We start from the raw sequence: 21,514 nt of genomic DNA, 5'->3' as shown, positions 1-21,514 counted from the left end.
TGGAATAAAGCTTGCACAGCTCACTAGCCACAATGCTGTCAACTTGCTCCTTGAAGTCTGGATGGTTTATCCTTCTTCCATCTCTGGCTGGGCTCCTCATTCCCTTGATTTCCATCCCTTCATCTGCGTGTCAGAGCAGGAAAACACAGCGTGTGTTCAGGCTGTTAGCATTTTCTTTGTGCGTGGCTGTCCTTCAAATCCCCTTACGTAGCTTGATCCAGGGAGAGGAGGGCAGGAACGACAGATCTTGTCTCTAAACGAGAATTCTTGTCTTGTCCTAGCTGTGGGTGAATGGGAACATGAATTTCTCTGAGCTGCTCTCACCCTTTTCCTCTCCCTCATCTCTGTTAGGAGGGTGTCCCAGAGGAAACAGATGACTTTGGGGAGTTCCGGATGCGGGTCTCAGACCTGGTGAAAGACCTGATCTTCTTGGTGGGATCAGTGGAATGTTTTGCTCAGGTGGGTTTGTCAGAGCATCATGAGGCATGCTTCCACCCATTGCTGCAGGGAGGAAGCCAAGCCCCAGGGAGGAAGTCACACACATCTCCTTGTGCACAGGGAGGTAACTGTATCTTGAAGTAGGTGGTGGGGCTTATTCTGGGAGAAGCAGGAGGTCCCACCCTTTGGGGTAGTACCTGGGGAAAGGTACTGTGGTCCCAACGTAGCAGGGTGGTCTGTGGAACATGAGAATTTATGCAGTTGCATGCCTGGAGTCTGGTATTTCAGGTGTGTGGGAGGAGGTGAGGAGCAGGTGGCAATCTTGCAGCGTGGGACTCGTGACCACGTGCCCCCAGGCTGTGTTTGTAGCTTCTTTTGTGACCAGTTCTCTTTCTTGCAGCTTTATGCGACTCTGAAGGATGGCAATCCGCCCTGGGAGGTGACAGAAGCTGTCCTCTTCATTATGGCATCCATAGCTAAGAGCGTTGACCAGTGAGTGTTGACCATCCTGCTCATGTCTGTAAGGGCTGTGGGGTCAGGTGTTACCTCCAAGAGAGTTTTGCAGAGACACTGCAGATATCTTGAGGATACTCCTAGGAACATGCCTTCTCAGGCAGAAGTGTTTGAAAAACACGCTTTATTTCAGATAGTCCTCCGCATGTGTGGTCTGTGCTGCCGCAGTGCAGTACCCCTTCCTGATGGAGCAGCCCAAGGACTGAGGTCTGCTTCCTGGCCAGGAATACGGGCCCAGTACGCTGCTGGGACTCCGTGATGCAGTTGGACCTTCTCGAATCTCTTCTGCTTGCTTGAGGACATTCATAGAATCATGGAATGCTTTGGGTTGGAAGGGACCTTTCAAGACCATCTAGTCCAGCCCCCCTGCCATGAGCAGGGACATCTCCAACAAGATCAGGTTGCTCAGAGCCCAGTCCAACCTGACCTTAAATGTTTCCAGGGATGGGGCATCTGCCACCTCTCTGGGCAACCTGTGCCAGTGTTTCACCACTCCCATCATAAAAAATTACTTCTTTATATCTAGTCTGGCGAGACATTTGCCTAGGCTGATTATTTGGACATCTTTCCACATCCAGATTCTTCCACCTCCAGGTAGAGTTTTCCCAGAAATCTTTAGGGAAGGTTAAATCACTTTCTGGAAGCGCCTTTCCTCCCCTGTTAGTTGTAGTGGAAACATCAACAGCTAACGTCCAGGGCGGTGAGAGTGCAGCGAATTGTGCGTGCTGACAGCCATGCTGATGCAGCGGGACAGCCTGGCTGACCTTCAGCAGGCTGGGAGTGCTGGGAGGCTGGGGGAGTCACAGTGTTTGCTGTGTGCTCGCTGGCTCCTGTTAACCTATGTTAAGGCTGTTTTGCTCATTTTTATCTTCAATTTTTATTTCTGCTTTTTTTCTGAGAGCACCAGCACCTCACGCCCTTGCACTGGTGGAGCATGGGGGAGTCCACGCCCCACCAGCGTGTCCCACAAGGCTTTTGCTCGCCCTGTGGCTCTACCGAGCTTGGCTTCACTCTTGCCATGAGAGGGCAGGCGGTGCTGTCTGCCAGACAAGAGAGCGAGAGTCCTGCCACCAATGTGGGCTGCAGGGAGCCCGAGACTCACCCAGTAGCACCCTCCCATGCTGGGAACAGGCTCCTCTGGCTTTCTGGAGTCCCCAGAGAATTAGTTAGCTTTGTTCTTGTGCCACGAGCACTCTTACTGCAGGTATTTAGTTTCTTCTGCTCTGTTTGGTAAAGCTGGAGGCTGCCGTGCATCTGGATGCCAGCTCCCACAGCCCCGAGCCCCTTGTTAGCCCACATCTCAAATATCCAGCACACCGCAGCTGCAGGGTTTGCCTGGCTGATTCAGAGCAACGTGGGAGTCGATCAGGTTCAACAAAACCAGCTACTCTGTGGAAGCAGTCTGGGACCTGCCTTGGAGCTAAGCTGGCTGCCTTTTCCCCACAGGGAGAACAATCCAACCCTGGTGGAGGTGCTGGAGGGAGTGGTTCGCCTCCCCGAGACGGTGCACACCGCTGTCCGCTACACCAGCATCGAGCTGGTGGGAGAGATGAGCGAGGTGGTGGACAGAAACCCGCAGTTCCTGGGTGAGTCCCTCCTGCCACGCCACCTCTCTGCCCTGCAACGAGTTGGATCCCCAGGACCCCTCTTCACCCTGGCTTTCTCCGCAGATCCTGTCCTGGGTTATTTGATGAAAGGCCTGTGTGACAGGCGGCTGGCCTCGGCAGCGGCCAAGGCCATCCACAATATCTGCTCAGTATGCCGGGACCACATGGCTCAGCACTTTAACGGGCTGCTGGAGATAGCCCGTTCTCTCGACTCCTTCACGCTCTCTCCAGAGGCTGCTGTGGGACTCCTGAAGGGTGCGTATGGAAAAGCTGTTAGTGTATTTATTTGTGGAGGTCGCTCACAGTGGATGCTGCACAACCCTGTTTTCACGTGTTTTTTCTTAGACAAGTCTCTCGGTTTGCCCTGAGGCACTCCACGCGTCCTCATTTAGTCTTCTCAAGAGCTTACTTGGGGCAGGAGGTAGAAAGATCCTTCCAGGGTTTATAAGGTATCTCCATCCCTGGTCTCAACTTGAAATGCAGGAAGAAAAGTTTCAAATACTCACAGCCAAGCTAGCAGCAGGTTACTGCTATATCCGATCACTTGGAAATCGGTTGCTGTACACATAGGGTGGAAAATTGTGAGCATTTGTCATTTTAGAGACAGTTTGAGCACAAGAATGTAGTTTTTCAACTCCAGCCTGCAGTCAGAGCATTTTCTACTCACCAGGCCTTTGGCTGTTGGGCATTATGTGCCTCTTCAACCAGGGCTGGTTTCATGGTCGTGCAGGACTCGCGTCTGGGCTTCAAAGATTTGCAACGGATTTAAGTGCTTCTGAAACCTTTAAAAATGCAGCAGCTCTGGAAGCTGTGCAAAGGGAGCCTTACTGTGGTGTACAGTCAGGTTGTGCATGACAGAAGAGGCAAAACTCAGTTTTTCACTTGTTTGTACCTGCATATTGATGCAAGCAGCCTTAGCCATGCTTCTGAGCTGCTCCTCTCCCTGACGCTACAAAGTATTTTCTCCTTCTTTAAACCAACACAACAAATACAATGAGCCAGGGAGAATTTTTTCCTGCTTTTGAGTGGGGTGCTGTGACGTGGCAGTGGGAAGCGGCTCAAGCGCTCATCTTCATATTTTATTTGTGTGGGAGCCCTGCAGTGCCTTAGCTGTGGGTCAAAAGAAGCTTCCTCGGACCTCATGGTGCTGCTGGGCAGGGACAAGGATGCTGCAGGAACACGCCGGTGTCCCCAGATGTGCTAGTGATGCCTGTCTGCCTCTAGATCATCCCTGTTCTCCCACATGCCAGCATCCCTTCCTCCTTCCCGCCCCGTAGAAATTATTTGGGTGTCTGGTTTAATCAAAGAGTTGAGTTCAAGCTGCAGAGAAACATTTTTCAGTCTCGGGAAGCAGTCCCTCCCTTTGCCCCAGAGCCGTGCCCTCTCCCTGCCTGCACACGGGCTGGTGGCAGGCTGCGGCTGGGCTTGTTTGGGAACCTTGCTCGTGTTGTGTTTCACCAACTGCACTCCTACGCTGCATTCCTGCTCCTGAGCCTGTCTCCTCTTGCCTTTCAGGGACAGCCTTGGTCCTTGCCAGGCTCCCCTTGGAGAAGATAGCAGAATGCCTCAGTGAACTCTGTGCCGTACAAGTGATGGCGCTGAAGAAGGTACGTCCCAGTTGGAGCTGCGTTAACATGCTCCTTGTCTGTCACTGGTTTGGGTGGGAGAGATCAGAGGCCATCAAGCTGCCATGGCTCCCTCTTTATCCAGCGGCTTGATCTGCTGGGGGAATTGTGTGTTCCCAAAGCCAGAGGTGTATGAAGACTCCAGGACTGAGACCGTACTTGTCCCCATGTCTCTCCTGGCTGAGAAATACCTAGGTGGTAGAGTGTGTAATGAGTTAAATGGGAAGAAGATGGTCCCTTGAAATCAGTTTACATCTAGGAGCCAAAGGGCCTTCCTGAACCCACCTCTCATGCAACAGGCAGCTTTCATCCCACATCTCCGGGATGGAGAATGTGGGTATTCAACTCCCCGGTGGGGCAGCTAGCCCCAAAAGGTTATATTCTGACTGTCCCAAAACCATGGTGGCCCTAGTGACCTTTCCATGCAGATCCAGGATAGCAGAGAGTAGAAGTCTCAGAGGGTGGCAGAAAGAGGGAGGGAAGCCTTAAGGAAGGGACATACACGTCCCCTGCCTTTTCAGGATGACCTGTAGCTGCACCAGAGTGGTTCTTGAGAGCTCTTTCTGCCCACACTGCCTGCTCCTAGCAGCTCTCACCCACCGGCAGGCTACTCTTCTGTCTCTGGCGCTGCTCCTGTCTCCTTCAGAGACCTCTTTGAGGAGGTTCTGAAGGCAGAGGAGACAAAAAGAGAAGCCGCTCTGAGCTTTCAGAGTAACCTGCATGCATGTGGCTGAGGCTAGGAGCTGCCTAGGTCCGAGGCAAGGTTTGAGGAAGTGTCTGCTCTGCTTTGGCCCAAAGGAGATGTGATGGTGCTGCCGGTGGGTCTGGTGGCCAGGCAGTGTTTATTCAGTCTTCACTGGGAACAGGGCTGCCTGTGGTCCTGAAATCCCATCTTTTTCCCTTGTTTTCTAGCTGCTCTCTCAGGAGCCAAGCAATGGCCTCTCCTCAGATCCTACTGTGCCCCTGGATCGACTCGCTGTCATATTTAGGTAAGGAAGGAGCAGCTGGGACAGCCTGTGCAAGGGAATTCATGAGCGTGTGAGTCAAAGCTGCTCACCCAGAGACAAAACCAAATTAGCAATGGCTCGTTTACCCCTGGCCCCCAGGGGAACAGGCTGGAAGCTGCTGCTTCACCAAGTTCAAGGCTCCCCAGCCCCCCTAAGCCAGTTTCTCGTCCCCCTCCCACAGCCTTAGGGCAGGTGCTTGAGGCTCCAACTAATTTCCTCAGCTTTAAGCCCAAAACCCAACTGAAAAAATACCATTAACCCTTTGCTGCTTTTCACAGACACACCAACCCCATTGTAGAAAATGGACAGATCCATCCGTGCCAAAAAGTCATTCAGGAAGTAAGTACCAGCAGGTCTGGATTTGGGGAAGGAATTACTGTGGGGAGACTGAGGGAGAGTGTCGTACCAGGGGGGCGGTTCGGTTGCAGTCCCCAGCTGCCAGACAGATTCGGTGCGGCCAACAGCCTCTCTGCCTGGGGCTGCGCAGCGTCGGGGAGAGGAGCTGCTGGTGGAGCACCTTCCCTCCTGGAAGCAGAGATCCTTGAGGGGAAGGGATTTGGGACTTCAAACCCGTGGAAGGGGACCTGGCCTCTGGAAATGACCCAGGTGCCTTAATTTCCCTGCCCTTGTAATGTTTGCAGCGCTGCAACCAAGGTGTTAAGCCACTCTGTGCTCTTCACTCCTACATAAAGCTAATTTATGTGTCTTGTAATGCAAGTGCCTCTTGGTTTTGGGACCTGAGTGGCATCTGCCTGACAGTACGCTTTAACCCCTCCTGTCTGTCTGTGCTCAGATCTGGCCCGTGCTGTCGGAGACCCTGAACAAACACAGTGCCGATAACCGCATCGTGGAGCGGTGCTGCCGGTGCCTGCGCTTCGCTGTCCGCTGTGTGGGCAAAGGCTCTGCCGCCTTGCTGCAACCGCTTGTCACCCAGGTACGGAGGCTGCCGCTGAAAAACCATGCTCAACACCTTTTGTCGGGACGCTGTGATCCCAGGCTTGGAGCTGTCATCAGAAGGTGCTTGCTGGGTTCACAGTAGCAGGCAGGCGTGTCTCACGGGCAGCTGCCAGGCTGCCATCGCTGTGCAGCCAGGCAGCAACTGGCGCTGGAAAGTGCTGCGGTAAATGCCAGCAGTCTCGGGAGCTCCTACGTAAACCCTTGGGGAGTAGAGAGAGCCTTTGAACTGCAGGGAAGAGCTAAGCTCTGCCCGATTGATGCTCTGTAGGTTGTGGGAGCCCTGCAGTTGTATCTGTAATTTGAAAGGTATGTGTGCAACTCCACATCGTGCAACTCCTTGAAGAGGTAATTCTCAGCCTGATGTTAGGTGTCTCCCACTCTGCTGGGTGCTTCCACTGGGCTAAGGGAGGATCAAAAGCCAGGGGAAGCCGCATTGGCTCTGGGAGCTGCAGCACAGAGATGCTCCCCCAGTGCAAGATCAGACCTGAGCCAGTGCCTCAGGAGGTCCCCTGCCCACCGTGGGACTGGGGGAAGGTCTGACAGGCTGGGACATCATCTTGGCATGCAGCGAGAGCAGGCCTTTCTGAAAGAGATGGTGGGACTGCTGGGCAGATACAGCGGGCACTGCCCCTGGTGGGGATGGTGGGAGGCAACGAGTGTGTATGGCTTCACCCCGCCGTGGCTCACCTGTGGATGGGAGCTGGGGGCTACAGCCCTTTGCCATCAGGAGGACCGTGCCCATGGCCAGGCTCTCTGCAGTAGGGCCAGCCCTTTGGAAAGCATGGAGCTGGCCGAGGAAATCGCTGCCCGTGGCAGGGGAGCTGCCGGGTTCCCAGCCAGACACCACAGCTGACAGGCCCCAGCGAGCAGCACGCAGGGATTTCTCTGGTGGCAACAGCTGCAGCAGTTTCTTTGCCAGACCTGCTGCCACCTGCTGTGTTGGCGGTGGGCAGGCAGCGTTCACGGTGCCAGGTGGTGCGTGTCTCCCTGCAGATGGTGAATGTGTACCGGGCACACCAGCACTCCTGTTTCCTCTACCTGGGCAGCATTTTGGTGGACGAGTACGGCATGGAGGAGGGCTGCCGGCAGGGACTGCTCGACATGCTGCAGGTGGGTGCTGAGAGGTGACCGATTTGGTTCCCGCATATCTGTATCGTAGAATTGTTTAGGTTGGAAAAGACCCTTAAAAACATCAGCTGTTAACACCACCAGGTCTGCCACTAAACCATATGCCTAAGTGCACCCCCCATCTACACCTCTTTTAAATCCTTACAGGGATGGTGACTCCACCACCTCCCTGGGCAGCCTGTTCCAGTGCTCGACAACCCTTTTGGTGAAAAGGTTTTTCCTCATACCCCATCTAAACCTCCCCTGGTGCAACTTGAGGCCGTTTCCTCTTGTCGTGTCGCCTGTTACTTGGGAAAAGAGACCGACCCCCACCTGGCTGCAACCTCCTCCCAGGCAGCTGGAGGGAGCGAGAAGGTCCCCCCTGAGCCTCCTTTTCTCCAGGCTGAACCCCCCCAGCTCCCTCAGCCGCTCATCAGACTTATGCTCTGGACCCTTCACCAGCTTCATCATTGCTTTTATTTCCACATGCCAGCGCAGTAACTACCCCTCAGCACTCGGGAAGGCTGTGCCTCGGGTGCCCAGAGGGTTTGCACAAAGCAGAGCAGTTTCCACAAGGTGCTGATGCAAACCTAGGCTCATCCCAGCACCTCTCTGCTCTCCCGTAACTTGGTAGCTGGGTGAACAAAACCGAGGAAGGGACGCTTTTGGTTAAAGCAGAACTGGTGAGTGGCTGCTTGTTGGAGGAGCCAATCACCGAGGAAGGCATTGCTGCCTTGAGGTACGTCTCCTGTCAGAGGGGAGATCTATACTGGCCCTCTGGGCTTTGACAGTGGCTGTCAGGAGAAGCCAGGGTCTGATCCACTCCAGTGTGGTCCGTGCTGGAAATCTCCCCGTGGAGAGAAGGGCACTTTGAGATGTAATCGTAGCTAATTACTAATAGATCCCCGCAACCCTTCTCCTAGGCGCTATGCATACCCACCTTCCAACTCCTAGAGCAGCCCAACGGCCTTCAGAACCACCCAGACACTGTGGACGACCTCTTCCGACTAGCAGCCAGGTAGCCACACTCTCCTGTCGCCCTCTCCTGCTGCACGAGGACACCCCAACCCCTCTCTCCATGCAGAGGGGTCCCCACGCGCCCGTGGGAGCGCTCATGTCTCTGTGGGTGGGTGGGAGATGGCAGGGTCCTGCCTTTCCACCAGCTCACGGGGATAGGCAGGGTGCCGGGAAGCCAGGCAGGCACCAGTAACATGTCTGTCCCCTGCCTGGCCAGGTTTATCCAGCGCAGCCCCGTCACCTTGCTCCGCAGCCAGGTGATGATCCCCATCCTGCAGTGGGCTATTGCCGCCACCACCCTTGATCACCGGGATGCCAACTGCAGCGTCATGAAGTTCCTGCGCGATCTCATCCACACCGGGGTGGCCAACGACGTGAGTGACCCCTGGGGTTGTTCCTCAGTGGGGGAATCTTCCTCTGTGGAGTAGGGAATGCCATCCTCATCAGCATTTGTCACCTATGAGGGCTGTCCCGCTGCCATAGCCAAGCCACCACAGTTATGCCACCGCTGCCAGCAGAGGTGCTCTGGGAGCTGCTTCCAAAGCAAGAAGCAGCATGTCCCTGTCCCCAGGCGTGGCTCACCCCGCTCTCCTTCCTCCCGCAGCACGAGGAGGACTTTGAAGTGCGGAAGGAGCTCATCAGCCAGGTGATGAACCAACTGGGCCAGCAGCTTGTCAACCAGCTTTTGCACACGTGCTGCTTCTGCCTGCCACCGTACACCCTGCCCGATGTCGCCGAGGTGCTCTGGGAGATCATGCAGATCGACCGGCCGGTGAGAGGGACGGGATATATCCCAGAAGGGCACAGGGCAGGGTTGGGCTTCAGCCCTGAGCCATCCCAGCATCACATGGGCAGAGCCAAATCCCAAAGCCTCCCCCAAGCCAGGACAGCAGAGTGGGGTTTGGCTCCATGTCCTGAGTGTTTTCCCTTCTCTTGCTTCCTGCAGACATTTTGTCGCTGGCTGGAGAACTCGCTGAAGGGTTTACCAAAGGAAACGACAGGAGGAGCCATCCAGGTCACACACAAACAGCTGACAGACTTCCACAAGCAGGTCACAAGGTGAGCATGCCAGTGGAGCGGGGCAGGGTGCATTGCTGGGAGCCAGGACAGCAACAGGCAGCACATGGTCACGGTGCCAGCGTCTCCCTTGCGAGCCCATCTCTGAGACGTGGCCATCACACCCCACCGCGCATTGTCCTCTGGCAGCCCCGAAGCGCCTCTCTGCAAGAGCTGAGCGTGCTGGTGGGATGTCAGTCCCAGCCCCTGCCCATGAATCCACTCGGATGTCTCATCCAGCATACTCCCAGTACAACGAAGGCTGTGGAAAGCCTCGCTTTGGAGGGCATGTGTTGCCTTTTCCATCACCCAACAGGTTTTTCTGCTCTTGCCTGAGCCCTGTGGAGCCAGCATCCCTCCCTGCCAGGGCGCAGGCAGCTTTTGCAAGCCAGCCTGCCGCCTGCCCCCCCTCCCTCCAGCTCCCCGGCCCTGTGAGTCACTGGCTCCCGGCCACGCTGCTCCGATGGCTGGGTCCTGCCTGGGCCTGCTGCTGCGGGCTGTGTCTGCTCCCAGGGCGAGAGCGCAATCAGCCCGGCAAGCTGCAGCCTGCTCTGGGCAGCCACTATGAGCTGGCACCTGCTGTCCCCCCCTTCTCTCGTGCTGCCGTCAGCAGCGACACCGGCTGGTTTGGGGGCATCCAGCCGCTCAGTCCCCAAACACTCCTTCTGCCTGGCTTGGTGTCAGCAAGCAGCCAGCCCCTGCCCCGGAAAAATCCCGGAGGCTGAGTCTCCTGCTGGGCTCTGGCTCCTTTCATCCAGCCACCACCACAGTGGGACACAGGTCACCACCAGGGACGGTTGCAGGGGATGCTGAGCCCATTTTGCCCTGACAGTTGCTCCTGCATCTCCTCCAGCATCTCGGAGCCCAGCTGCCACGCTCCTGGTCCCCGCTGCCATCTCGTGCTGGCAGGAGTGCTGGCTGCCTGTTCTGGGCGGGGAACTCCCCACTTCCTAAATGTCCCCCGATGATGTCACCCCCTGATGTCACCTGTTTTCTTGCAGCGCTGAGGAATGTAAACAAGTCTGCTGGGCTCTGAGGGACTTCACCCGCTTGTTCCGATAGCTCCTGCTCCGGCACCGGCACGGCGCCTGTCTCCCAGGTAAGAGCCAGCAGCGGCACCGCGAGCAGCCGCAGGGACCATGACCCTGCGCCACAGTGGGACCATGGGCTGTGGGGCTGTGACCCCACTTGCCGTGGCTGTGCCAGCCCCGGGAGGGGCAAATGGGATGAAGGACTGACCCCCTTCTCTCTCTCTTTCCCTCTCCCACTCCCAGGAATGTCTTAATTAGAAGACAGGAAACAAAGAAAACCAAGAATGTGTCCCACAATCAGCAAAGTTCATCGTGGCCGAGGGCTTTCACTCGCTCCAGTGCGTCCCGCCAGCCAGGAGAGCCGGGGCCGGCGCCGCCTGCGCGTGCGGGAGGACAGCTCGAGGATCCCGCTTTCCCAGCGGATTTGCTTCCAGAACATCGGCTACCGAAACAAGAAAACAAACCAACGGGAGAAAAAAAAAACCACCCAACCACCAACAAATGACAAACACAAAAAAAACCAACACAAAAATAAACCACCACCAAACACCGGAGGATAATGAATTTGCCCGGCAGCAAAACAAGAGTGTGAAGTAGAAAACTTTCTGTGAAATGGAAAAAGAAAAACAAAAAAACAAAAGAAAAAGAAAAAAAAAACCACAAAACAATAAAAATTATTTCAGGAAAGATGGGGGTTTAAAATAGATTTAGTAAAACCCAGTGGCTGCAGGGTCTGCCCACCCTCCCGTCCCGGGCAGGAGTGGAGACATGGTGGCTCTGCCCTCCCCGAACCCGCCGCGTCCTGCCTAGTGGTGACCTCCCGGAGAAGATGCAGGCGGGACGGACTCTTTAAATATATATTATATTTTTTTCTTCTTTTTTAGGTTGTTTTTTTGTTTGGGGGGTTTTATGTTTGGGGGGGATTTTTTTGTTGGTTTTATTTGGTTTATTTTAGGGTTGGAGCGTGCGGGGAGGACACAGCTCGAGCGAGTGCAGGGACGGGGCTGGGAGAGGGTCGGCGTGGGGCCTGCGGGCACGGCTGGAGCGCATGCTGTTCCCTCCGGGGGTGTGTAGCCATCTCGAGAACAATAAAAACAACAAAAAACTGAAAAAATAAATTAAAAACCCAAGTCCCGGCCTGGTTCTTCTCTCAGGGCTGTGCCTGGCTTTGCTGTTTGGGTGGGCCGAGCTGCAGCCCCAGCCGTGCCAGTGCCGGGGGGGCAGGTCCCATCCTGGCACAGTTTTCTTGCCGTTTCCCCCCCCACACTACGGGAGGACGGGGCAGCCCCAGAGAGGTAGGTTCAACTTCTCCAACGGTCCAGCCTCAGCAAAGCCTCCCCAGGGCACGTGGTCATGGTGCCGTCCTCCCTTGGGACCCAGCGGGTGCTCATCACTGGTAGCTCCGGAGGGACAGGGGCATGGATGGGGATGGTGCTGGGTGGCCCCAGCTCCATCGGCCTGGACGGCCATGGGGTGACAGAACGGGGATCCACCACTCCAACAGGCTTGACGGTGCCACAGGTGGCCCGTGTGTCCCTATGTGTTCCCTTATCACTGGGGCAGGGAGCCTGGTGGCAGCACCCAGGCTCCGGCAGCGGGTCTGGGCTCTGGCTGCACCGGTGGCAGCCGCTGCTGGTTCTGCCAGAGCTGGTGAAGCTCCTTGAACTGCTCCACCATCTTGTCCTTGAGGTCAGGGTGGGAGATCTGCAGGGGGATGCTGTCGGCTGACCAGGACAGCTCTCCTGAGAACATCTCCAGCAGCAGCCGTGCCGCCACCGGCACCACCTGTGAGAGTCCCCACAGCGTCAGCCGGCACAGCACAGTGTGGGGACGCCCCATCTGTGTCCCCCAGGAGCTCTGGGCAGTGCCCTCACCTGAGGACAGCCCTGGGTGTCCCCATTCCTGGGAGCCCTCACCTGCACCGTGATAAGCTTTTTCTCCTTGGGTTTCTGGTCCGGCCACTCTTCGCCGAAGCAGAGGAAGATCTCGAAGGGTGGGGGGGTCATGGTCTGGCCCTTCTGGAACAGGATGAGGCCTGCGGGGCCAGATGCCACAGTAAGGCGCAGGATGGGGCATTGCACCCGCTGGTCCCACCACCACCCCAGCTGTGTTCACCCATCCCAGCTCATACCTAATGTACCTGCTGGCGCGTGTCCCCCATCCCAGCTTGGTCCTCAGGTGCCACCCAGTCCCCATGCACCTGCTGGTGTCCCCCCATCCCAGTTTGGTCCCCAGGTGCCACCAGGTCCCCATGTATCTGCTGGTGTCCCCCCATGCCAGCTGACCCCTGCATGCCACCTGGTGTCCCCAAGAGGCACCGGAGACAACCACCCCATTCTCCTCTCACCATTGAGAAACCCCTCAAGGCTGAAGAGCTTGGTCTTCTTCTCCCTCTCAATGGGGTTGGGGCCAGCACTGTGGGTGGCACAGGGCCCCGTCCAGAAGACCTTGCACTGGCAGAGGCGGATGGCGTAGATGTCCTGGCCCTGCAGCTCCAGGATGAGCCCGCGGTCCAACACATCCAGGAGCTGGTGGGTGTAGAAACGCTGCTTCTCGTTGGGGATGGTATCAGTGGCAGGGAAGCGGACCTGCTCCAGTGTCAGTGGCCCAAAGAGCTCCACCTGCTCCTGCGTGGGCTCCAGGCTGCTGTGGAAGAGGCGGCAGCCATGGGGGTTGCTGATGGTGAGGACGCAGACCTGACGGCCCCGGTACTGGAACTTGATCTCCAGGTCGGTCACTGCCAAACGGATGCAGATGTCAGCTGCCTGCTGGGAACCATGCCACGGCCACCACCACCCAGCCACCCCATGGCCACCCCACACCCCCAGCCACCCTGTCCAGCCACCCCACACCCACGGACACCCCTGTCCACCCAACAGCCACCCAACACCCGTCAGTGCCCAGCCACCCCATGGCCATCCCCTCCCCATGCCGAGCCACCCTCCAACCCACGCTCATCCACCATCACCCATTCCATGGGCATTCCCCACCCACCCACCCCCATTACCACCCCTCCATAAGCACCCCACACGCCTGTGACCCCCATGAGCACCCCACATCCATGCCCACTCTCCCTATGGCCACACCCGGTGCCCCCCACCACCACTCATGCCACCCCACAGCCACCCCCCCTCCATGGAACCCTAGCCCCACCCACCAGCCCCCCCAGTGGCACCCCATCCCTGCCCCACAGCCCCCCCAGTTCTTACATGGCAGCATGTGGGGGCTGATGAGCAGGTTGGGGATGATGTGCTCCATGGGTGCTATCGGGCAGGTGGACGGGGGCCCCAGCGTGCCCAGGGGTGGCCCCGTCTCGCTTAGGGTGGCAGGGGCCAGTTCGGGGGTCCCATGGGTGTCCCCCACCTCAGCAGGGAGCAGTGCTTGGAGGGGCGGTGCAAAGGGCCCTGGGGGGCAGCCGCTGCCGAAGTGTGGCTCCTCCTTGGGCCAGGGGTAGGAGGGTAGCAGATCCCCCCCATGCCGGGTATCTGGAGCACAGCATGGGATGGGAGGGCATCCGTGGCCCCCAACCACCCTCTGAAATTGCTGGGTGGGTGCACCCTGCACTCCCCCTGACCTGACCCTCCACCCCCCCAATGCCCCCCCACTCACCTTTGATGCTCAGAGATGTCATCTTCTGGAGCTGCAGGGAGGACAGCGGGGTGGTGATGAACACATCCACACCAACACCTCAAAGTGTCCCCCGTTTGGGGGTCCCCCCACTCTGACCCCCCACCATGTACCTGGCTGACATCCTCCTCCCCAACGCAGCCATAGTCATCCTCAGCCACTCCATCTGCAAGGGAGAGACAGGCTGGGGAACGGGGTTGGGGTGTGGGGGGGGGGGGGTGCAGGGGGAGTTGTGGGGTGCTGGAGCATTGTGGGGTGCTAGATCCTTGTGGGGTGGCTGGGTCCTTATGATGTGTGGGGGACATGGGGTGCTGCAGCACTGCAGGGTGCTGGGTCCTTGTGGGGTGCGGGGTGCTGGGGACCCATGGGGTGCTGGGGACCCATGGGGTGCTGGGGCTTTGAGGGTGCTGGGCTCTCACAGGGCGCTGGAGCTTGGAGAGGTGCTGGGCCCTCATGGGGTGCCCGAACGCCTCCCCAGACCGCCCACCTGTGGTCTCCATCCCACCCTGGCACCCCCACCCATGGGTGCCCCTGCAGCACCTGCGCCATCAGCTGGCCCCTGGCAGAGCTCGTAGACCTTGTAGGGCTGGATCGGGGTGGCCTTGGTGCCGTCAAAGAGCAGGCGGAACTCGCGGCTCTTGTTGAGGGCGCAGCGCAGGTTGGCCTTCCACTTAGCTGGGTCCGGCTCGTCCACCCCCTCCGTGAACTTGCCCGTCTCCTGTGCCCAGGCCTGGGGGCAGCAGGGTCAGCACCCAGCGTCCAGTACCCAGCACCCTGCCGAGCACCCAGCGCCCACTGCTCTGCCCCAGCACCCACTGTCCTGCCCAGGCAGCCCTCAGCACCCCATCACCCCCCGTCCCATGTCCCCCTATTCACCCCATTGCCCCCATCCTGTGTCCTCATTGTCACCCCATGATCCTTGTCATCCCATCTCATGTCCCTTTCATCACCCTGTCATCCTCATCTCCCATCCCCCCATGTCCCACATCTACCTTGTCACCCCCATGTCCTGTGACCCGTGTCCCCCTTGCCACTCCATCACCCCTATGCCCCATGTGTGTTTCCCCCACCACCACCCCATCACCTTGAAGATGTTGTCGTGGTCCTGAGGGGCTGGGGGGTGGCGGGTGGCATGGCGCCAGGGGATGGCAAAGCGCCGCCGCTCAGCGTCCAGCCACTGCAGCCCCGGGTAGCGCTGGCTGTTGACCTGTGCCACCAGCCACGGCTTCAGCCGCACCCGGCGAGGCGGGGGGTTCATGGCAGGACCTGCAGGGGGACAGCAGCACCGGGGCACCCATCAGCACCAGGGGGCTGAGGCCCGGCAGGCTCGTGACACGTGTGACGGGGCTCAGGCTGGGCCAGCTCGTGACACCTGTGAGTGTGAAGGAGCCGAGCTCGTGACACGTGTGTGCAGCTGTGACAGGCACCCGTGGGTGCCCCCCCTGGCCCCGAAACAGGAACTGGAGTGTCCCCCGGGGCCGTGGCTGGCAGCTGGGGGGGTGGGGGGGCACCCCGTCCCACATGGGTGTGGGGCTGCCCCATGCTCCGAAAGCAGAACCTGCGGCTCCTCTAGGGGAACAAAACCAGCCCTGGGGCCGCGCGGGGGAGGGGGGGACATGACACTGCAGGGGGACACGGGGGGGCACAGGGGGGACACACAGAGATGCACGGGGGGGCATGGGGGGTGACACACGGCGGGGGGCCAGGGACACGGGAAGGACATGCAGGGACACACGTGGGGCACATGGGGGGGGGGACATGCAGGGAGACACTGGGGGGACATGGGGACACATGGGGAGATGGGAAGGACATGCGGGGGGACACACACGGAGAAGACACACGAGGAGATGGGGGGGACACGGGGGAGGGGACACAGGCACCGACCCCACGGGGGCTGTGACCTGTGGGGCACCCGCAGAGCCCCGTCACAGCCCGGTGGGACAGGTGGAAGAGCCCAGTCCCCATGGGGTCACTGTCATGGTCTCTCTGGGGTCACGGCAGCCACGTGAGGGAGACCACCCCCGTGTCCCCCCGCACCAGTGCACATGGAGATGGTCGCACCCGCGTGGGCCCCCGCGTGCTCCAACCCACGTTGCTCGCGCGTGGGGGGCCCCGGGGACCCACCGGCCCAGGGACAGGTCCCCAGACTGCGGCACCTCCGCTCGGGTGGGGCGGGTCCCGCGGGTGCACCCGGGCTGCTGCCACCCACTCGGGCCGGGGCGCTGTCCCCGGGTGGCCCCACGGCTCCTCCTGGGCACCCCAGCACCGCTCCCGCGCGGCGCCCACAGCACCCGCTCCCACCCGCGGCGGACCCCGAGGACCCGGCACCGGGACTCACCTGCGCTCCGAGGCCGCCGCCACCGCCCAGCGCTTCCGCACGGCGGGGCGGGGGCGTGGGGCGGGGGCCGGGGCGTGGGGCGTGGGACGGAGCCGGCCACGCCACCACTCCGGGACCGCCCCGGCCCCGCCGCGCCCGGGGTGGGGCTCGTGTGCCCCGCCCGTGACCCCTGTGTGGCCCCCACCCATGTTCCCCCACCCGTGACCCCTGTGTGTCGCCCTCCGGGGTCCTGTCTCCGTTCGCCCCCACCTCCCGGGGTGTTACCCCGCAGCAACTGCAGACACCTCATTAACATGCGTTTTCCATAAATTTGCATACCTCGCGCCCACCGCCCACTTCGAGTGACGCGCGGGAATCCCTGAAGTGGGTGGGCATTCCCCATTTCCCCCCCGCCCACACACCAGGCTGTGATTGGCCGCGCTCGCTGTCACTCACTATAGGCGTGGCCCACCCTCCCACCACTACCCCGGCCCCGCCCCCTAGCGCCGCTCCCCCCGCCCACCCCCGCCCCTCACTGGGGCCGTTGCCGGGTAACGCGGGGCGAGGGGCGGGGCGAGGGGCGGGGCGAGGGGCGGGGCGAGGGGCGGGGCGAGGGGCGGGGCGAGGGGCGGGGCGAGGGGCGGGGCGAATCTCCCCACAGCGCCGGGCGGGTCACGTCGCATGCGGGGCCCTTGCCACGGCCCCGCTGCCCCCCACGATACCCGCCGGTGTCCCCCCCCCGGCAGCAGGAGCCGGGTACGATGGTGGCGTCGGGCCGGCAGCACCCGGGGGGGTCGCGTCACCCTCCCACGAGGGACCGTGGGGACCTTCGGGTAACACGCGGTGGTGACCCCGGGGCGAGGCCCGTCGCCCCCCGGGGGACCGGGGGGGACCGGGGGTCTGCGAGGAGGAGGAGGAGGAGGTATGGAAGAGGTACTGGCCCCGTGCCCACCACCCTGGCAGCAGCGACCAAACCACCCCTGCCTCCTAATTAGCTGCCCCCACCCCTTCCTGCCTAACGAGGGACACGTCCCCGGGGTCACGGTATGACCCTGCCACGGTGCATGGGGTGTCCTGGGGTGGGCACCCATGGGGAGCGGGCCGGGCGGGCGCCCCACCCACCCACCAGCATCCATTCCAGAGCCGCACCCCACATGCAAACCCAGGCGGGCACGGAGCACCGGGGGAAAGCACCAAAAAGCGCTGGTTCCTGGGATGCAGGGCAGGTGCATCCTCGGGGATCCTGGCTCAGCCTCCACTCGAGTCTCACTCCCATGTTTTCTCTCCCGGCCACAGCAGGAGACCCCTGAGTGGGCCGAGCTGGCGTCGAGCTTTTGGGCTGGGATTTCAGGGAAAGGGGAAGGAAGAAGCCAGATGGTTGTGCGTTTGCCCTCTGCCACCTCCTCCTTTCGCATCCTCCTCTGTTTGGGGAAGCACCGGCACTCAGGGCATTTGGTTCATTTTTAATGTTAATTTTTCCATTGCTAACAGCAACCACCTTGGATGGCTTTGCTGTCCACACAAGGCCCAGGGCGCTCCACCAGTGATGGGCTGTCACCCATGTCCCTGTCCCCAGTTCCACTCTCTGCCATGTGTCCGCACAAGGACAAAGTGGGGATGAAAAAATAACTTTTTGGGGGGGTTATCATGGGTGAGATCGCAGCAGAGGGGACTTCCCCATTTGCTTCTTCCACCAAGAAATGAAACCGTTGTTGCCAGCAGCCCTGGGCATGCCGGCTCTGTGGGCTGGGTGCCATGTTTTGCTCCCAACCTGGCGCCCGTTTCCCTCTCCCAGCACTCTCTGCTTCTTATTTTTCTATTCCTAGCAGAGAAACTCAGTTCAAACTCCTCAGGATCGCCCTGGTCTCCGTGGCCGTGAGAGGGAGCACTCAGCCCTGCCGGCGCCAGAGCGGCTCCCGGGATAACGTTGGTTGGGATTTCCCGGAGCTGGGCTGTCAGCGCCTTGGAGCCTTCGCTTCCCAGGCCCCCCGGGCAGCTGCCCCCTCTGGATAACCAGCCCGATATATTTTTGGGCTACTTCACAGGTAGAGGGCAATCCTGCCCGAAAACACGACAGCTGTGTTCTGCCTGTGTCTCTGCCTGCAGGTGTCTCAAATCACCTATTTATTTGCTCATTAATTAAGGGGGGGGGGGGGGGGGCGGCGGGCTGCAGAGACACTCCCTGACCTCCCGCTCTCTCACCCTTACTTTGGTGGCCTCCTCCTGTAGAGCCAGCTTTGCTGCAAGTGAGATGCACTGCCAATAAGGTGGCTGGGGTGCCAGAGCAGTGCCGGAGCAGCGCCAGGCCAGCACCAGGCCAGCCATCCCACTCCCAGGCCATGTGGGAAGGGGGATAAGCATGACGCCATCGTCTTTCTGGGAATTTTCCTCCGTGGCTAAAGCCCAGCTCAGTTTGCCACCGCCAGCCAGGTTCTGTGGCACTGGGGACAGCACCTCTGAGCCGGCTGAAACCCAACTCACATGGAAGATGCTCTGGCACTACTCGTGACATCCAAGAGTTTCTCCATGTCGTCTCTGGGAAGAGGTGGTGAGGTGCTGGGCATTAGTTTGCTCTGTGGGTTTACTCTCTGGTTCTGATGTCTCCTTTTCTCTGCAGCAGCCATAAGCAGACGGTTCAACAAAAGCTGAGGGAATCCTTCCCCATCCCACGGCTGCTGGTCAACAGGCTCACCACCTTCCTGATCGAGCTGGTTCGCTTCCTTGGTGAGACCTTGGTCCAGGTGAGCCACCTCAGTTTCCCTGCCACAAAGAGGAGACGTGGTACAAGCAGTTTCTCTCTCCAGCCTCTAACTGAGACTTTTCCATCTGATTTTTTTAATTTCTGTTGATTTTTTTTTTCAATCCCCATTTGCCTTGAAGAGCTCTGCATTGTTAAAGCTCAGCCCCATCTTAGCAGTGGATGTGTTTGTGGGTAGGCTGGGCTTGTTCTCCAAAAGAAAAGAAAGCCCCAAGGTCAGAAACACAAGATATTTTTTGGTGGAGGTTAGGTGGCGTGAGAAATGCAAGTATTTGATACTTACCCAGAAGGTTTGCTCTCCAAAAACTGTGGCTACACCCCAAAGACACCACCAGGACCCTTTCTGCCCATTCTGGGGTCACTGAATGGGGACAAGGCAAAAGGTGAAGTAATTGTAGGAGGTGATGAGATGTGCTGACAACCCTGGATATAAACCTTCTGCTTCCCTTCTTCTGAGTATTTCCACATCAAAATACTTCAGTACCGGGAGGGGAAACTTCAGGTTCTCTGTTCTCTCAAACTTCTCCTCCCATAGCGAAATTTTTGCATCTTGGCCACCTTTTTGGTGTCTCTAAGAAGAGCAAGGAGTTCCTTGTGAGTAGCTTGCTCTTCAACACACCTCAGGATGGCACATGCTGGCAAATATTCATCAAAACCAAGCATTTTAACCTAAATTCACCTTCCCCTTCAGGTGCTGGTGGTTGGTTTACTGACAGCCATTGGTGATCATATTTGGAAGCCCTTTTTGGCAGCGGTGTTCAACAGCCTCCTGCAACCTCTGCTGGTGTTCCTGCTGAAGGTCCTCTGCAGCATCCAAGACCTGATGGACCCCCTCATCAACATTCTAGCTGGTGTCTGCTCGCAGCTCGCTGTGCTGCTGCGGGCCATCAGATTAGTGGAGATAAACCTACAGCTGGACAGGACTGGTCTCAGGGCAGACGGCAGTGGGTGAAGCTAGGTCTTGGGTGGTGAAAGAAGGAGGGGAGGAGGAAAATGCTTATTTCTGCAAAGGGCCATGCAAATTGAGTAAGAGTGGGGCTGCCTGTGGCATGGGTAGAAGGTGAGGAGAACGAGGTAGCTGCAGGTTTCCATGTGAGCAGTAGGTACGTGGCACAGGTGGGATTGGGTTTGTATGTTCAATTTTTGCAAACACCCCCTTAATTAACCCATTAAATTATAATTTTAGATCTTGGACTGTGTCTCTAGTGAGGTGGTGTTCCTCTTCCTGCCTGGAAGACTTGGCTTTCCAACTGGGAAGGACTTTTCCATGCAGCTTCTTGCAGTGGGCCAGCCAGGCTCCTCTGGTGGGCTCTGCTGCTGATTTCAGAGGCAGTGTGGTATCCGGAGCCTGATTTCCTGTTTCCCTGCCAGTAAGGGATGGCCTCTTCCCAGAGAGCTGAGTGGCTGCCAGGCACCCTCGGTGTGGTCTATGCCCTGACTGGAGCAGCTCTTCATAGCTGGGGGCATGGGATAGCCAGGAATTTGGGAACCATCTTTAACATAAGTGAATGCCACCACTTCAGTGTTCCTAAAAACTAGGTCTGGGAAGTGTTTTGGGTAGCAGGAGTATATTTCCATAGGAACCAGGAGGCCAGAGGAGTGGAATGGCAGGCAGTGAAGCTTTGAGTGTGTTTTGTAAAATCTTTGAGGGGACCAGGGCTCGGACTAAGCCACGTTTTGGGGCTCATGCCTGCGCCCCAGATACCAGCTCCCTTCTCTAACAGCATGTTCTCTCAGGAGCATTTCCCATTGCTCACATGCGCTGCAAGATCCCTCTGGCCTTGATGATTCCACGCTGAAAGCCCTTTGCTTTTTATGGGCAGAGAGCAGCTTGTTTTTAACTTCCTGGCCTGTAAGATCATCCAAAGCATTGGAGTCGGCTGGCTGCAATTTAATGAACGAGCTCTGAAATGAGGCACTGCGAGAGGTCCCCCCATGGTGGCCGTGCCCGTCAGCGCGTGCTCACTACCCTGACTCGCTGTGCTATTTGGGTGCTGCTGAGTTCATGGAGTTGCAGCGGTAACAGGATGTTCTTCAGCAGTACAAAGGGACGAGCTGGAAGCCACCAAGGCAAACAGGAGTACTACCGGGTCAGATGACTAAGGGCAGCATGTGATTGAAAGCCAGAGATGAGCTGAAACCTTCCAGGCAGTGGGAAATGTGCTGGTTTTCCAGGAGAGGGAGAACCCGACCAGCTTTGCCCTTGCTCCTCAGCTAACAGCACCAGAGCCAGAGGAGAGAACTGCATGCAGGTATGAGCAGAACATGGCCTCATGGATTGGATTGGGGCCAGGATGTCCTGCTGCAAAGTCACCAGTGCCTGGACTGTGCCTGGATGGCCAGACACAGGGTCTGAGAGCCCCCAGAGGACACTCGAGGGACACACAGTTGTCCTCAGGATGTTTCCATCCATGCAAGTCTCTTGCATCAGGGTGCAGGCATGTCCTGGCGACT

At 58.6% G+C, this 21,514-nt stretch overlaps 2 protein-coding genes across 6 annotated transcripts in view; one reads left to right on the top strand and one right to left on the bottom strand.

Annotated features, from left to right (window-relative positions):
* TNPO3 (transportin 3) overlaps positions 1–11,483 on the top strand; it is a 44,806-nt gene extending 33,323 nt beyond the window's left edge. For both annotated transcript variants that reach the window (XM_055807779.1, XM_055807780.1), the window contains 15 exons: positions 352–459; positions 839–930; positions 2,398–2,537; positions 2,622–2,813; positions 4,074–4,165; positions 5,096–5,172; positions 5,469–5,529; positions 5,984–6,124; positions 7,141–7,257; positions 8,178–8,272; positions 8,489–8,645; positions 8,876–9,043; positions 9,218–9,330; positions 10,329–10,426; positions 10,602–11,483. In XM_055807779.1, the coding sequence (XP_055663754.1) occupies positions 352–459; positions 839–930; positions 2,398–2,537; positions 2,622–2,813; positions 4,074–4,165; positions 5,096–5,172; positions 5,469–5,529; positions 5,984–6,124; positions 7,141–7,257; positions 8,178–8,272; positions 8,489–8,645; positions 8,876–9,043; positions 9,218–9,330; positions 10,329–10,389 (1,614 nt within the window). In that variant the 3' untranslated portion in view covers positions 10,390–10,426; positions 10,602–11,483. The remainder of the gene's footprint in view (positions 1–351; positions 460–838; positions 931–2,397; positions 2,538–2,621; positions 2,814–4,073; positions 4,166–5,095; positions 5,173–5,468; positions 5,530–5,983; positions 6,125–7,140; positions 7,258–8,177; positions 8,273–8,488; positions 8,646–8,875; positions 9,044–9,217; positions 9,331–10,328; positions 10,427–10,601) is intronic.
* Positions 11,202–17,475, bottom strand: IRF5 (interferon regulatory factor 5). 4 transcript variants are annotated; one of them, XM_055807784.1, is made up of 9 exons: positions 17,452–17,475; positions 15,070–15,251; positions 14,526–14,715; positions 14,099–14,151; positions 13,968–13,998; positions 13,568–13,843; positions 12,706–13,095; positions 12,275–12,393; positions 11,202–12,143 (listed from the first exon to the last, which is right to left on the bottom strand). In XM_055807784.1, exons 1-9 carry the CDS (start codon positions 17,456–17,458, stop codon positions 11,910–11,912), a joined length of 1,482 nt encoding a protein of 493 aa, XP_055663759.1. In that variant the 5' UTR covers positions 17,459–17,475; the 3' UTR covers positions 11,202–11,909. The 4 variants fall into 4 exon arrangements, with proteins under 4 accessions (XP_055663759.1, XP_055663758.1, XP_055663757.1 ...); XM_055807783.1 differs by having other exon boundaries at positions 17,429–17,453; XM_055807782.1 differs by lacking the exon at positions 17,452–17,475 and adding an exon at positions 16,324–16,654.
* Positions 17,476–21,514: the final 4,039 nt, after the last annotated feature.

Source organism: Falco peregrinus, chromosome 6 (genome assembly GCF_023634155.1).
Source record: "Falco peregrinus isolate bFalPer1 chromosome 6, bFalPer1.pri, whole genome shotgun sequence".
NCBI lineage: Eukaryota > Metazoa > Chordata > Aves > Falconiformes > Falconidae > Falco > Falco peregrinus.
The sequence above is the reverse complement of the archived record's forward strand: the minus strand, read 5'-3'. Positions and strand labels throughout refer to the sequence as shown.